The 13,769-nt window shown below is 38.4% G+C and overlaps 1 protein-coding gene across 2 annotated transcripts; it reads left to right on the forward strand.

Annotated features, from left to right (window-relative positions):
* Window positions 1-304: 304 nt before the first annotated feature.
* Window positions 305-6,177, forward strand: LOC112732324 (transcription factor GTE4). 2 transcript variants are annotated; one of them, XM_072212081.1, is made up of 5 exons: window positions 305-3,021; window positions 3,102-3,147; window positions 3,239-3,352; window positions 3,447-3,515; window positions 5,649-6,177. In XM_072212081.1, exons 1-4 carry the CDS (start codon window positions 817-819, stop codon window positions 3,503-3,505), a joined length of 2,424 nt encoding a protein of 807 aa, XP_072068182.1. In that variant the 5' UTR covers window positions 305-816; the 3' UTR covers window positions 3,506-3,515; window positions 5,649-6,177. The 2 variants fall into 2 exon arrangements, with proteins under 2 accessions (XP_072068182.1, XP_072068183.1); XM_072212082.1 differs by having other exon boundaries at window positions 3,108-3,147.
* Window positions 6,178-13,769: the final 7,592 nt, after the last annotated feature.

Raw genomic sequence — 13,769 nt, forward strand, 5'->3', positions numbered from 1 at the left:
TTGACCCATAATGAAGCCCGTTTGCCCACCCGAAATAGGAAAGAAAAAAACGAAGGATCAATAGTCTAAACCACGATACTAGCGCGTGTACGAAAGTTTTGAGCATTGAACGCCACCAGCAATCCACATAACGAGAGGTTACTCAACACGCGCCACTGCTTTTACTATGGAAACATACAATTTTCTCCAACGAGACTCTCGGCCATAAAAGCCCCTCGCGCTTTACTTTTATCGTGGTTCGCACTTTCCTAGGAAAGACCTTCCTCATTGGTGCGTGAACTGCATGTTATACATTTTCACGTGAGTCTACATCCCGAATTTTGGCTAATATAATGCTTCCCGCCCCTGGCACGGCTCTTCACAGCTCCAAACGCTTCGTTTTGTTGACGCTTCTACACGAACCCTCAGTTGCCGAACACATGTGACGATTCGTTTAAACGACAATCGTTTCGACCAAGAGAGAGAAAGACGAAGTTCTAGTGAGAGAAACAACGAGAGAGACTGAGAGAGAAAGAGAGATCTGATCGGAACGCACAGGTAAACGAGCATCGAAACCCTACTGTTCCTTTCTCTCCTTGATACGTTTTCTTTGCTCTGGTAGTTTCTTCCCTTGATTTGGGGAAGGTTTCGAGTGAGCCCTAGGAATTTCGGTGGTTGATTTGGCTGTGGAATGAAGCCCTAGGGATTCTAGGTTTAGGTACCTATTTCTGTTCTATTTATTTTTCCTTCTGCCGGATTGTTAATTTTTGGGTTTAAAACCCTAGGATTTTGGGGATTTTGGGGGCTGGTGTTCGAATTAGGGTTTTGGATGCATGTATGGCTTCGGGACCTATAGATGGAGTAGATGAAGGAGCCAAAGAAAAGCAGAGATTCTCGGAGAGGAAGGTGTATACAAGAAGAGTCTTCAAAAGCACCAAGAAAGACCTCAACGCCCTGAACACCGCCACCGCCACCGCCACCGCTAAAAACGACCATACTTCTACTGCCAAAAATGAGAACACCGCAACTTCCAAACACGACGACACTGCTACTGCTACAAGTGCCACGGCCGATGCTGCGGACACTACTGCAGCCACCACAGGCACTCCCAGTGCCATCTCTCCCACTGCCACCGATACTAACAATATACCTGACAGAAGCTATGACCGTACTGTCAAGAATATTGACAGGGATGGGCCAATGGATAAGAGTCATGATGTGGTATTGGCCGAGTCACCTGCACCAGCAGCACAGCCAGTACAGCGGCTAACAGCTGTGCTGGAGGATGTGGATTTGGTGCAGCCTCAAGTGAATTCAACGCTAAAGGATGGGAGCTCTGCTCAGCAGCAAGAGAGTTCAATATTAGAGGATAAGGATTCAGCTCAGCCCCAAGAGAGTTCAAGGTTAGAAGATGGGGATTCTGCTCAGCCACAACCACAAGAGAGTTCAAGATTGGAGGATGGGGATTCTGCTCGGCCAAAAGAGGGTTCAAGATTGGAGGATGGGAATTCTGCTCGGCCGCAAGAGAGTTCAAGAGCTGAGGAGAGTTCAAGGTTGGAGGATGGGGATTCAGCCATGCAGGAAGGGAATTCTGTTCAGCCTCCCGTAGTACAGCTTTCTAATGACTCCTACAACCATCCACAGGAAGAAGCTTCTGGCCCTGATATCCGACACCATAATGATGAACCTCTGAGTGGCGGTGTAGCTCCTAGCACCCAGAACTTGCCTTCAGGGAGTGAGGCTCTGGCACCAGTGCTGCAGGACAGAATTAAGATCAATTTGTCCTCAAGGTCGAAGCAGGAGATGCGAGAGCTTCGATGGAAGCTTGAAAATGAGCTTGATGTAGTAAGGAATCTTGTTGGAAGGATTGAACGGAAACAGGGGCAGGTTGATGGGTATGGTCAGTTGAGCGTTTTACCTAGTGATGGGGTTGATAATGGAAGTGGAGCAAAGCGTTCTCTATCAGAGGTGGTTTCTGCTGGTGTTCCACGAGAGTCTATAAGGCCTTATCAGCATTTGTGTTTACCAGTGTTAGAGAATAACCAAGGGGTTGGTGAAAACATTGAAAAGGAGAAGAGAACGCCTAAAGCAAACCAGTTTTATCGTAATTCAGAGTTCTTGCTTGCAAAAGATAAATTCCCACCTGCAGAGAGCAACAAGAAGTCAAAATTGAATTTGAAGAAACATGGTGGGAGAGAAATTGGACATGGTCTTGGTATGGGATCCAAGTTTCTTAAGAGCTGTAGTTCATTGCTTGGAAAATTGATGAAACACAAACACGGTTGGGTATTTAATTCTCCAGTTGATGTTGAAGGACTTGGTTTGCATGATTATTTTAGTATTATCACCCATCCAATGGACTTGGGTACTGTGAAGTCAAGGCTGAGCAAGAATTGGTACAAATCTCCAAAGGAGTTTGCAGAGGATGTGAGACTCACTCTTCGGAATGCTATGACATATAATCCAAAGGGACAAGATGTTCATGTAATGGCAGAGCAGCTTTCAAAGATATTTGAGGATCGATGGGCTATAATAGAGTCGGATTACAATCGTGAGATGAGATATGCCATAGATTATGGGGCAGCTCCCATTGCCCCATCACCTCTCTCTAGAAAGGTTCCTACTTTTCCTCCTCCTCCTCTTGATATGAGAAGGATTTTGGATAGGTCAGAATCAATGGCTCACACTCCGAGACTCATGAACATTACTCCATCAAGTAGAACACCAGCTCCAAAAAAGCCAAAGGCAAAAGATCCTAATAAAAGAGACATGACATTTGAGGAAAAGCAAAAGCTAAGCACAAACCTTCAAAGTTTACCTTCAGAGAAGCTTGATGCTATTGTACAGATCATTAAGAAGAGAAATTCAGCACTTCATCAACATGATGATGAGATTGAAGTTGATATTGATAGTGTGGATGCTGAGACACTCTGGGAGCTTGATAGATTTGTGACGAACTATAAGAAAAGTTTAAGTAAAAACAAGAGGAAGGCGGAGCTTGCACAAGCTAGAGCAGAAGCTCAGCGGAATGCCCTGCAGAAGGTAAACCATTGAATTTTGTCAAATTGGCATTGCCTCTTTGGTGGACCGTTATTTCTAATGTATTTTATCTCTTTATTTAGAGCCAGGTACCAGTTATGTTGGACGTCCCTAGAGCAACACAAGCAGGTGAGATTCCTAAGAATCTGAGTTGTCATTTGAATCACTATTTATATCAATTTTTTTTAAAGAGATATGTTTATTGCTTTCTTATTAGCAGAAGAACGAAATGTTCATCCATCCTTGCCTGTGCAAGGGGGAAATCAAGCTGATAATGCAAGTAGGTCAAGTAGTTCAAGCAGCTCAAGCAGTGATTCTGGATCTTCTTCAAGTGGTACTTTGATTAGTAACTTTAGCTAGCACATGTTGCCTGTTATATGTGATATTTCTTATTTTGAAGTCAAATGTCCATTGTTACTCATTTGCAGATTCAGATAGTGACAGTTCCTCAGCATCTGGATCTGATGCAGGGTCACAAGGAACCTGAGTTATGTCAGGTAAAATTACAGCCTCTGAAGTTTTATTCTGCATTATACTTTGTGGCTATTATAGTTTATGCATTCTTTATCATTTTCGAATCATTACTTCTTGGTTAACACTGGTATTAGTGAGGTAGGATCCTTCATTCTGAAGTGTCATGTATGTAGCTTTGAATCTTTTCTTTTTAACCATCACTATGAGTAATGGTCTCGCCATGAATGATTTGCCTAATTGCCAAGGTTTGTGTGGTTAAGTGCATTTCCGGTGTTGCCGGCTTGTATATTGTTTGCAAACACATTCGAGTCGACCCACTCGTATTTATGTTACATATTGAAAAGTCAGTCATGTGATATGTGTTCAGTAATTACGAGGCAATTATCTAACTGAATACTTGTCTAAATTTTGTATAATTGGACCATGCTAGCATGCTACAATTAGATTATACTATTCAATATTCAATTTAGGTTGTCAGTAAAAGAATTTTAAGCTATTTTGTAAACATGCGGATGAATAGTCATTTGCTTCTTCCTCCCTCTGTTTTGATATCATCTAGTGGTATTTTGTTACCCCATTCAAGATATAGTCCATGTTCTAAAAAGTGAACAAGGTTTAGTTAAACTCCACCGAGTCATATCAGCATTAATGAGCATACAGTGTGTTTCAAAACTTATGTAGAGATCAACATAATTCTTGAGAGAATTGAATTAATTTTGAGAATTGTTTGATTTCGAACGAAAAAAAAGTTGAACTGAATTACAATGTTCAGCATATGTTTGAATTAACTTGTTTGAAATTATTCACGGTGGTTCCTCTGCCACCAACACTTCCTTTAACAACCAACATCCAGCCCCGTGCCCCCTGCTCCCCACCGTCCTCACTAAGTCTATCTATATCAAAATCCATAGAAGGCAAGACCTACAAGCATGGTTGATGATGATGGAGGTGGTGGGAGTGATGGCAACAATGATGATGGCAGTGGTGAGGCACGGTGGTTGTTTTTAATGCCAAAGCATGGGAAAAAATTTTGATTCTTGAGAGTATTGAAATCACAAGGTTTTCAATCACACTAATATAGCAATATGATGGATATCAACTTCATTGTCTACACTGTGTACTGATTCTAATTTCTTCTATTTACTTTCCTTTGATATAATTAGTTTATTCCATCTTTTTTGCTTCAAGTATGTTTATTGTTTACGCATGCGATGGACCAATTTTATTGTTAGTTACCACTAATTTTGAGTTCATTTTGTTCTTTTTCATTCTCCATATGAGCTAGTATTTTTATTTATTGAACAAGAGATTAGTCTCTTCCACTTAGGAATCAAAGGATACGATGGTGCTATACTGTCAGTTAGATTTCTGTATATTTAAATTGTATATTGGCTTTTATGATGATTTGGTTCTTAATAGTATTTTTCTATTCCTTCTCGATTTTGTTCAATCCCTGTATTTTTGTATAATGTGTATGATTTATCTCAGGTGCTATATAATATGTTTACTAAATTTTCTTCTATATTTATTCTCTCTCTGGAGCTTTAATGTCCAAAGAAAATATGCGAGTTATATGTACTGTACTTAAGTTGGCGTTGGAGCTTATAATTTGGTTATCGTTCAATTGTATTTGCTGAGTACATCATGAGTTTAAGCGCTGGACTCCTAAATCAAAATTAGCTTTTGCATTAAATAGATAAGTTATTCATGATGCTGTTTTTAATCGGATGATAATAGATTATACTTGGATTAATGCAAACTTATGACTTATCACTGGATGAAAAAATGTCAATATTGTTCTTCTGAGATGTCTTTTTTGGTTCTGCTCGTTGGAACTAGTTGTTTTATGTGGGCACTATTATAAGAGGCATTTGTGGTTTTTTGAGTACCTGAGTTGTTTAAATCCGGATTACATTTTTCTTTTTTTGGTTGTTCCACTGTCTTTATTAGCAGCTGTCAAAAATGATCGGGTGTTTACTGTATTGGCTTGTGTTGCTGATTTTGAAATGCTGGTTTCCGGTTCTCTATTTTTAACTGTCTAGGTTCTTCATTTTGATCTTCTTTACTCTCTCTATTTTCTCAAATTGTTATCTTTATGTGCTTTGCTGGTTTATGGTTCTGTTTGACTATTTCTAATTTTTTGTAATTGTTTGCAGATGTCACACATGTAGAGTAAATAGGTATTCGGTGCTTGGCTAGTTGGTTTTTGAAGACCTTACAGATTATGGATCTGTTGGATTATTGAGGGAGCATTCTGATGTCCACCATCCTCCTCCTACTGATGCAGTATAGGATTTTTGCTTCCAATTTGTTCCAGCTGTGTCTCCATCTTTACTTGTGACTTCGTTGGAATTCTTGACACGATTTCTTGTATCATAATTAGGTAGTTATTAGTTAGGGTTCCGTAGCATTTGTACATTGCTAACTACTGCTGCGTGTCGAGTTCCATTGATGACTTGCCTTTTGATTTTTTTGCTAGCAGATTCAGGATTCATGGTGTTATACAATGGTAATCTGTAATTCCAAGTTCTTTTAAGTAATTATTTGTTTCCCATGAAAAAAGCCTAAACCCCAATTAACAAGGCATTGTGTTCCCGCAAATATAAGTGGTTCAACCCTCCTCGTTAAAAACAATTTTAATTATTGGGACTATGCTAAATTAATTTTAGTCGTTGTTTAACTAAATTCTTAATCAAGACTCCCGAAAGAATTAAAAAATTAATATTATTTTTTCTCTGATTTGCGTTATTTCCTGTTTTTGGGTCTCTCTTTTGCCTTTCTCCTCCTTCCGTAGTGGCGTTCTTTTCTCTTTCTTTCTTTAATTTTTTTAACCTTTTTATGTTTCTTTCGTTCTATTTTACTATTGAGGCTGGATTTTTTTCCCATTTTTTTTATATATTTTATTTTTTATCCAAAATTTTTTATGTCATAAAACAATTGTTAGTTTCATAAAATTTATTTCTATTATTTAAAGAAATAGTAATTGTTTAGAGATTGGATTAGAACTTAACAATTAAAGCACATGTTTACCTAATATTTTTTTTTATGTTTTTCATGTTATCTTCTAGTCGGTTGGCTAAGGAATAATTTATCAGGGATTGGAGTTCCATTTAAGGGTTTGCTGCATGCACAAGGCGAAATTTGAACCTCGATGTTTTTTAAGCGAACTAGTGAGCAAACTACTATACCAATCCAACTTAGTTCATGTTCACTTAAATATTAGGATAAACAACTATTTCTATCCATAAATATTAGAACGGGGACAAATTTACCCAAAAAAAAAAAACTTTGTACCTATACAAAATGAATTTTTGTTGATAAAACTACTGAAATTCTAAAAATTTATTTAAAATTTCTAAACTATCCTCCTAATTTATCTTATCTTATATCAAATTTCTAACCCTTTCTACTACCACCACCCAAATCCTTCCTCGGCTAACTCTCGTCCCAACTACCACTATTGCCACCGCCATTGCCACAACCGCATTCTCTTTTTTACCACTACCACCACCACCATTTGAATTCCAGGAAACAAGCATCAGCCATGTGAAAAGTTCTTGGCTTTTGTAGAACCAGTGAATGACGCCGCTGACATCGCTGCCATTGCCTAGGGCAATAGTTTTTTTTACGCAATTTTACTCACAATCAAAGGATTCTTAGAAGATAACATTAATCACTCTAGACACGTCAAATATCTTCAATAGGCTTAGCACTATATTTCAAACACATGGTCATACTTCATCAAGATTGCAAGTTCAACCTTCTCTCTGTTCTTGACTTTTTCCATTACAAAATGAGGGAGATAGAGAAGTTGTTGGAGCGGTGAAAAAGAGAGAGTGAGAGAGAAGGGAGTCGGTTATGGTGGCATAATAGTGGTGAGTGAGAGTAGTTTTTGGGGCTGGGTTGAGGGTTAAAGGCCCAGTTGAAGAAGAAGAGGGCGTGGTTGAGACTGAGTCAGTTCTTGATGACTTGGAATTGGGGTTTGGGAGATTGAATCAGTAACATAATGGAACCTACGAGAGAAGGAAGGTTTGAAGATGGTTTCATTGGGGCTTTTCTTGTCTGAGACATCGGAAGCGGCGACGGCGGTAGCAGTGACGGTGGCAGCGACGGCAATGACAGTGGCGGTGGTTAGGGATGGCAAATGGGCCTAAACCCGCTGGGCCGATGACAAGTAAAACTATAAAGTGATGGAAAAATGGTTTAAAACATAAATGAAACCTTTACTTGGGATGAGTTATGGAATCCCTTCCTTGCCATAACTACAACTATGATAATTATGATGGATTAATCTCACTAAGTCAACCCTCACATCGGAGAGTAAGTTAAATGAGCATAAGTGTTCTTAACCCACAAATCCTAGCTTGCTTGCTAATTACCTTAGCAACAAATTAGCGTTAGTGGGAACAAGAACAATTAACAACCCAAGAATTACCACTAAATTTTGGACATTATGCCTCTAGTAATCCATACACTCATTTTTCCCAAGCCAAGGGGTGAAAATTACCTCATAATCAAAATTGGTATTTCATCAAACACATAGAGGGCATAAACATAAAACATGACAAAATTGGGAAATTAAGGAAAGCTATGAACCACAAATGCTCAAAATCAATAAAGGCAACTCAAACAAACATATAAAAGCCATCAAACATCAAATTAAACAACTAGGAATCCAAAATTGCAAGACTATGTAAATATGGACAAAAGAGATGAAAATAAAAGCAAGTGTAGAACAAGTGGTATAATAAAAGAGAGAATTAAAGAAATACTTACAATAAAATTGTTATAATCCCAAATCAAAACTTGAAGTATAAAATGCTCCAAATCCTAACTAAGAATCCTAAGAGAGAATTTCCTAATCTACACTACTCCTACTCCTACTATGTGTTTTTCCTATTCTAAGATGGCTCTCCTTTGTTATGTGTTGATTTGCCCTTAATATAGTCTCTCAAACTAGCCTTCAGCACTTCAGAAATGGGCCTAGAGACCCCCAAAACCGCGCAGCATGTGACTTTTTAATGGATGCATGCGCTGGTACCTGTGCGGACGCACAGATGTGTGCGTCCGCACACTTCGCCGAATTTTCACTTGTGCGTACGCACATATGGTTGTGCACACACATGCATGGCTGTGTGCTTCCTCCTTGTTTTCTTCATATTTTCTCTCTTTGTACATGCTTCCTTCCACTTTTGCTTTGTCAATCTTGCCTCTAGGACCTAAAATCACTCAACAAACATGTCATGGCATCAAATGGCATAAAAGTGGGATTAAAATCACTAATTTAAGCTAAAAAATGCATGTTTTCACATTTAGGCACAATCTAGAGAGAAAACACAAAAACATGCTATTTAGGTGAATAAATGTGGGTTTATATGATGAAATCCATGCAAATTGAGCTAAAACATATCGAAAAATATGGACTCATCAATTCCTCCACACTTAAACAAAGCATGTCCTCATGGTAAACCAACAAGGAGAAGGATAAAAGGGCAAGCAACTTATTCAATGCAACTACGTATATGCATGCAATGTATACTATGTACTATCTATACCTATTTACCTATAATATCCTATTGATTTGGTGAAAACAAACAGTCAAATTTTCAAGTAAGAATATATGTATATAGGGCTTAAGCAAAGAAGTAGCTCAATGCAAACAAAATCTAAAGAATTGATTCAACTCGTCAAAAAGAAGCAACTTGCAAGAATGCATGATAAGAAGGGTGGAAACATAGAATTGAGTGATCGAACCCTCACTAGGTGTGTATACACTCTCAACGCTCAATGTTTAGGGTTTAATCACTCAAGTCTCCTCTAATCATGCTTTCAAGAATTTGCTTTTCATCTAACAATCAACAAGTATTTAATGCATGAATGCAATTATCATGAGGACTTATTAGGATTGTAATGGGGTTAGGGTCAAGGTGGGATGAGTATATGGCTAAGTGGACTAAAGGATTGAATCTTTGATTAGCTCAATTACCCAACTCAACCTATATCAATCTAATCACAAAAATATGCATTCTAACCACCCATTACTTCTTTTCACACACATTCATGCCTTAGTTTCTATTCAAAACACATATGCATTTTTTATTCCAATTTTTTTTCTTTTTCTTTGGGATAACTTATTTTGTCCCCTCTTATTATTTTTTTTTTTCATTTCATTTTTTTTCTTTTGTTTTTCTTTTCTATTTTTTTTTTCGTTTTCTATGACAAATGCATATGGTTAAGGCAAATTGATACATGAATGTGCACCTATTTTTCCAGATTTTTTTTCAATAAGTACCCAAAACAAAATTTTTCTCTACCAATGTTTCCTAAAATTTCTCCCACACTTAAATGACACACACTCCTCAACCTAAGCTAATCAAAGAAGCAATTCAAGGTTATTCATGGTTTTTCGCTTAAGGTTGTGATGTGCTAACAATTAGAACAAAGAGGATTAAAAAGCTCAAAAGGGGTTAAAAAAGGTAGGTGCAAGGGTAGGTCCATATGGGTGAGTGAGTTTAATTCAAAGATGGCCTCAATCATGCTAAATGCAATCAACACATCAAACATTGGAAATAAAGAATCAAGCAAAACCAAGATTACAATCATAGAAGGAGATATAGCACACAATGAACAAAAATTGTGGTTATAATGTGTAACCACTCATTAAAACTCAAAAACTCACAAGGTATTTTGTTCTTTCCTCTTCTATGTTCCATAAAAAATTCATTCAAGCAAGTTTAAAAAACAATTTTCCAAGTCAATTCAATAGAACGCCCTAAACAAAATTCTTGGAAAATCCTTGTTGTTTTTCATCAAAATTATTTCCTATATGTATGTATGATGTGATGGATGTAATTTTCAAAATTTTTTTAATTCTATTTCCTAATTTTCAACAAGCAAAAATTAACATGAACAATTAGGATAAAATTAAACTAGGTGCTATACTATTCACATCACCCAATCACAACTTCTATCTATGACATATATACTAAGTGAAATATGCAAAAATGCAACATATAAAATATATACCAACTAAAAATGTAAAATGCAATAGTATAAGCTAAGATATATATACTAGAAGAGAATGCAATGCAACAATTAAAAATACTCCAAATATATACACGAAACCTAATAAAAAGAAACAAAAATAAAGTGCAAAGTGTTCGAAAAAGAAAGTTTACGCCCCAAAATGACGAATCCTCCCCACATTTAAGCATTGCACGGTCCTCTGTGCCCAAACACAATCTGGGGAGAATGTCTCTCAAGAACTCCACCTTCGGTTGGTGGATGCGGGGGATCGGGTTGTGTAGAAATCGCCAAGTCCAAAGCATTCTCGGCATCTCCATCCTCGGCGTCCTCCTCCTCTACCGGCTCCTCGCCTTTATGTCTCATTCTCGAAAAGAATGGATAAAGTATAATTAAGAATCATAGGGCAAGTAGCACAAAAATGGTAAAGGAGAGAGTAAATAAGCATCTAATTGAGGAATTTTGCATAGTGGTATGGAATGATGAAAATGATGAGCCATGTGTGTATTCCAATTATGCGCGCGGTTAAAATACACATAACGGCTGGTTAAAATGGCCTCCACACAATCAAAAAGTGAAGAATGAGTTCCCCAATTAAATGTCCTAAGATGCAAGTAATAAATGAGCATCATTCAAGCACATGCAAACTTAGACAACTACAATAAGAGTGAATTGAATGTAGGAATTATTGGATATTGATGGTGTGCAAGTGAAAGAGCAAAAGTGATGTAAATTAGCACAACAAACAATAATCAATGCAATGATGAAAAGAGAATTACTTATTCATCCTTAGAAAAAATCAAATAATCACATGGTTAAGGTGTTTGTTACAAAAAGTGACGAGTCTTGATAGAATCAAGCCAAGTCAACTCAAACAAATGCAAAGTATTCACAAAAAACAAGGACCTTGTGATGTGATTATATTAATTTAAAATCCATAGTGAACAAGCAATTCAGTTCAATTCACTAAATTCTATGTGCACTCATAAAAAGTTCACCTAATATGCAACAAAATGTAAGTATGTAAATCCAATTAGGTGATAGTAATTTAAGGCAAAGTATATGTGTATTGATGAAGTTCAATCAGCAAGCAACCCAATCAAACAACAAGAAAACACTTGCAGTTTATTTACCTAACAAACAACTTAAAGCAAAACAAATATAATTACTAAAACAAAAATGAGATGCAATGAAAACGAAGTAAAACAAGTAGAAAATAAGGTTAAAAAAAAAAAAAGAGAAGAGGGGGATGGAGTGGGCGGGAAGTGCGTTAGGGCTTATTTAAAGTGGAATAGGAATGTTGCCCAAAACAGCACCTGTGCGCATGCACAGGTACGTGTGCGTACGCACAAAAAGGTAAAACAGGGGGTGTGTGTGCTCCCACGTGGCGTGCGAGTGCTCCGAACAGAGAGGGAAATAAGACGTGTGCGTGCGCACCTAAGTGTGCGGACGCACAAAACTTTTTTTTAAGGGAATGATCATGTGTGCGTGCGTACACAGGTCCGTGCGCTCGCACAAAAGTGAAAAGGAAAGGGATTCATGTGCACAGACTGTGTCAACGCTCCCAACAGTGGGAGTGTATGGATGTGTGCGTGCGCACAGCTCTGTGCGCTCGCACAAGTAGTGCGAATAAGGGGATGCGTGCGCACGCACAGGGTGAAAAATACAGGGAAATGCGCGCGCACAAGGTGTGCTGGCACTGCGAACAGTGGGCAATACAAAGAGTGTGCAGGCGCACAGGCTTGTGCACTCGCACAAATCACGAAACTCACAGTTGTGTGCGCACGCACAGCAGCGTGCGTACGCACAGATGCCCTGTTTCAAAAAAAAATTTTCTTTCAAAAACTAAAGCACCAAGCCTTAACTCAACCCAGATTCAACCCCAAAACATTCAAAACATCACAAAATCATGATCCATATGCAAATGAACACATCTACGCTAAAATTAAACTAATCCTAAGCTAACTAAGACAAGCAAACATGCAATAAACTAGGACTATAAACAAAGAGAAAGGGTAAGAAAGATGTTACCGTGGTGGGGTGTCTCCCACCTAGCACTTTGGTTTATAGTCCTTAAGTTGGACTCTTTGAGGAGACTCTTGCTAGGGTGGCTTGTGTTTCCCCTCCTCCTTGAACCTCCATCCAAGCTTGCACTTTGTAGGTCCTCCGAGATCCCATATTCTAGGTATCCGGTCACCTTGTTGTTGATTTCTATGTTCTAAGCCGGATGGACAAGCTATCAGTCTACCCTTGTAGCACCTCAACACTCATCGGAAATCACCCAATTGTGCTTGACATCCCACTTGAACTCCAATTCTTGAGTTGATTATCTTGAAGAACCTTGGATTCACTTGACAACCAACACTTCTTTCTCTACCATGTACCAACCCAAGAAAGATCTTGAGTTGGTAATCCGTCTCCAAGAGAGTATATTGATGGGGGCCAATGAAGTTCATAGATGAAATTGCCACCCAGTCAATGTGCTCTTGGTTGTCAATTCCTTCCTTACCAACCTCTTCCTCCTCTTCCCCATCACTCACATCATAGCATGGAGGTTGTGAGAAGTCTACCTCCATGTCTCTCTCAAACTCATTGAAAAGAGACTTATTAGGATCATTAAGGGGATTGACTAAGGAGGACAAAAAATCATCGATGATGGAATCCTCATCTTGATCAATCTCCCTCAATTCTTCCTTTCTCTCCTCCGACTCACTTATCTCACCTTCCTCCCCATGTTGTGCTTCAAACCTTAGCTCCTCTTCATCCACTTGAAATTCCATGCTCTCCTCTTCTCCACGCCCTTCAATTGCTCCTTCACATCCTCCAAGAGGAGGGCCTTAATCAGATGAGCGTAAAAGGACTAAGCGGTTCACCGCTTCGGCTATGGTTGCCACAAATTACCCTTGTGTCCTTCAAAATCCTTCTTGCTCTTGGAGAAAGGCTTGAAGGTCTTGTGGTTCTTGGGCCAAGGATGAGAAAGTTTCACATTGTGATGAAAAAAGGGTTTCATAGTTTGGGAGAAGGGTGGTATATGTAAGAGGTGACTCATGTTGGTAGGTGTTTTGAGGTGGTAAGTAAGAATGTGGTTGTTGGTATTGGTGTGATGTTTGAAAATATGGTAATTGAGGGTTATGTTGAGGGTATGGTTTATAGGCATATGGTGGTGAAAGTGTATAATCAAGATGAAATCCACTATATCCTTGGTTTAGCAATGCATATTGGGGAGGGTTTTGCTCATTGTAGTATAGAGGAGG

Source organism: Arachis hypogaea, chromosome 13, assembly GCF_003086295.3.
Source record: "Arachis hypogaea cultivar Tifrunner chromosome 13, arahy.Tifrunner.gnm2.J5K5, whole genome shotgun sequence".
NCBI classification, from domain to species: domain Eukaryota; kingdom Viridiplantae; phylum Streptophyta; class Magnoliopsida; order Fabales; family Fabaceae; genus Arachis; species Arachis hypogaea.

Excerpts from the sequence above, each read along its gene's own strand:
- LOC112732324 (XM_072212081.1), top strand. The coding sequence starts at position 817 with ATGGCTTCGGGACCTATAGATGGAGTAGATGAAGGAGCCAAAGAAAAG. Across the intron at positions 3,022-3,101 it reads AGCGGAATGCCCTGCAGAAG|AGCCAGGTACCAGTTATGTT; the intron begins GTAAACCATTGA and ends CTCTTTATTTAG. Across the intron at positions 3,353-3,446 it reads TTCTGGATCTTCTTCAAGTG|ATTCAGATAGTGACAGTTCC; the intron begins GTACTTTGATTA and ends ACTCATTTGCAG.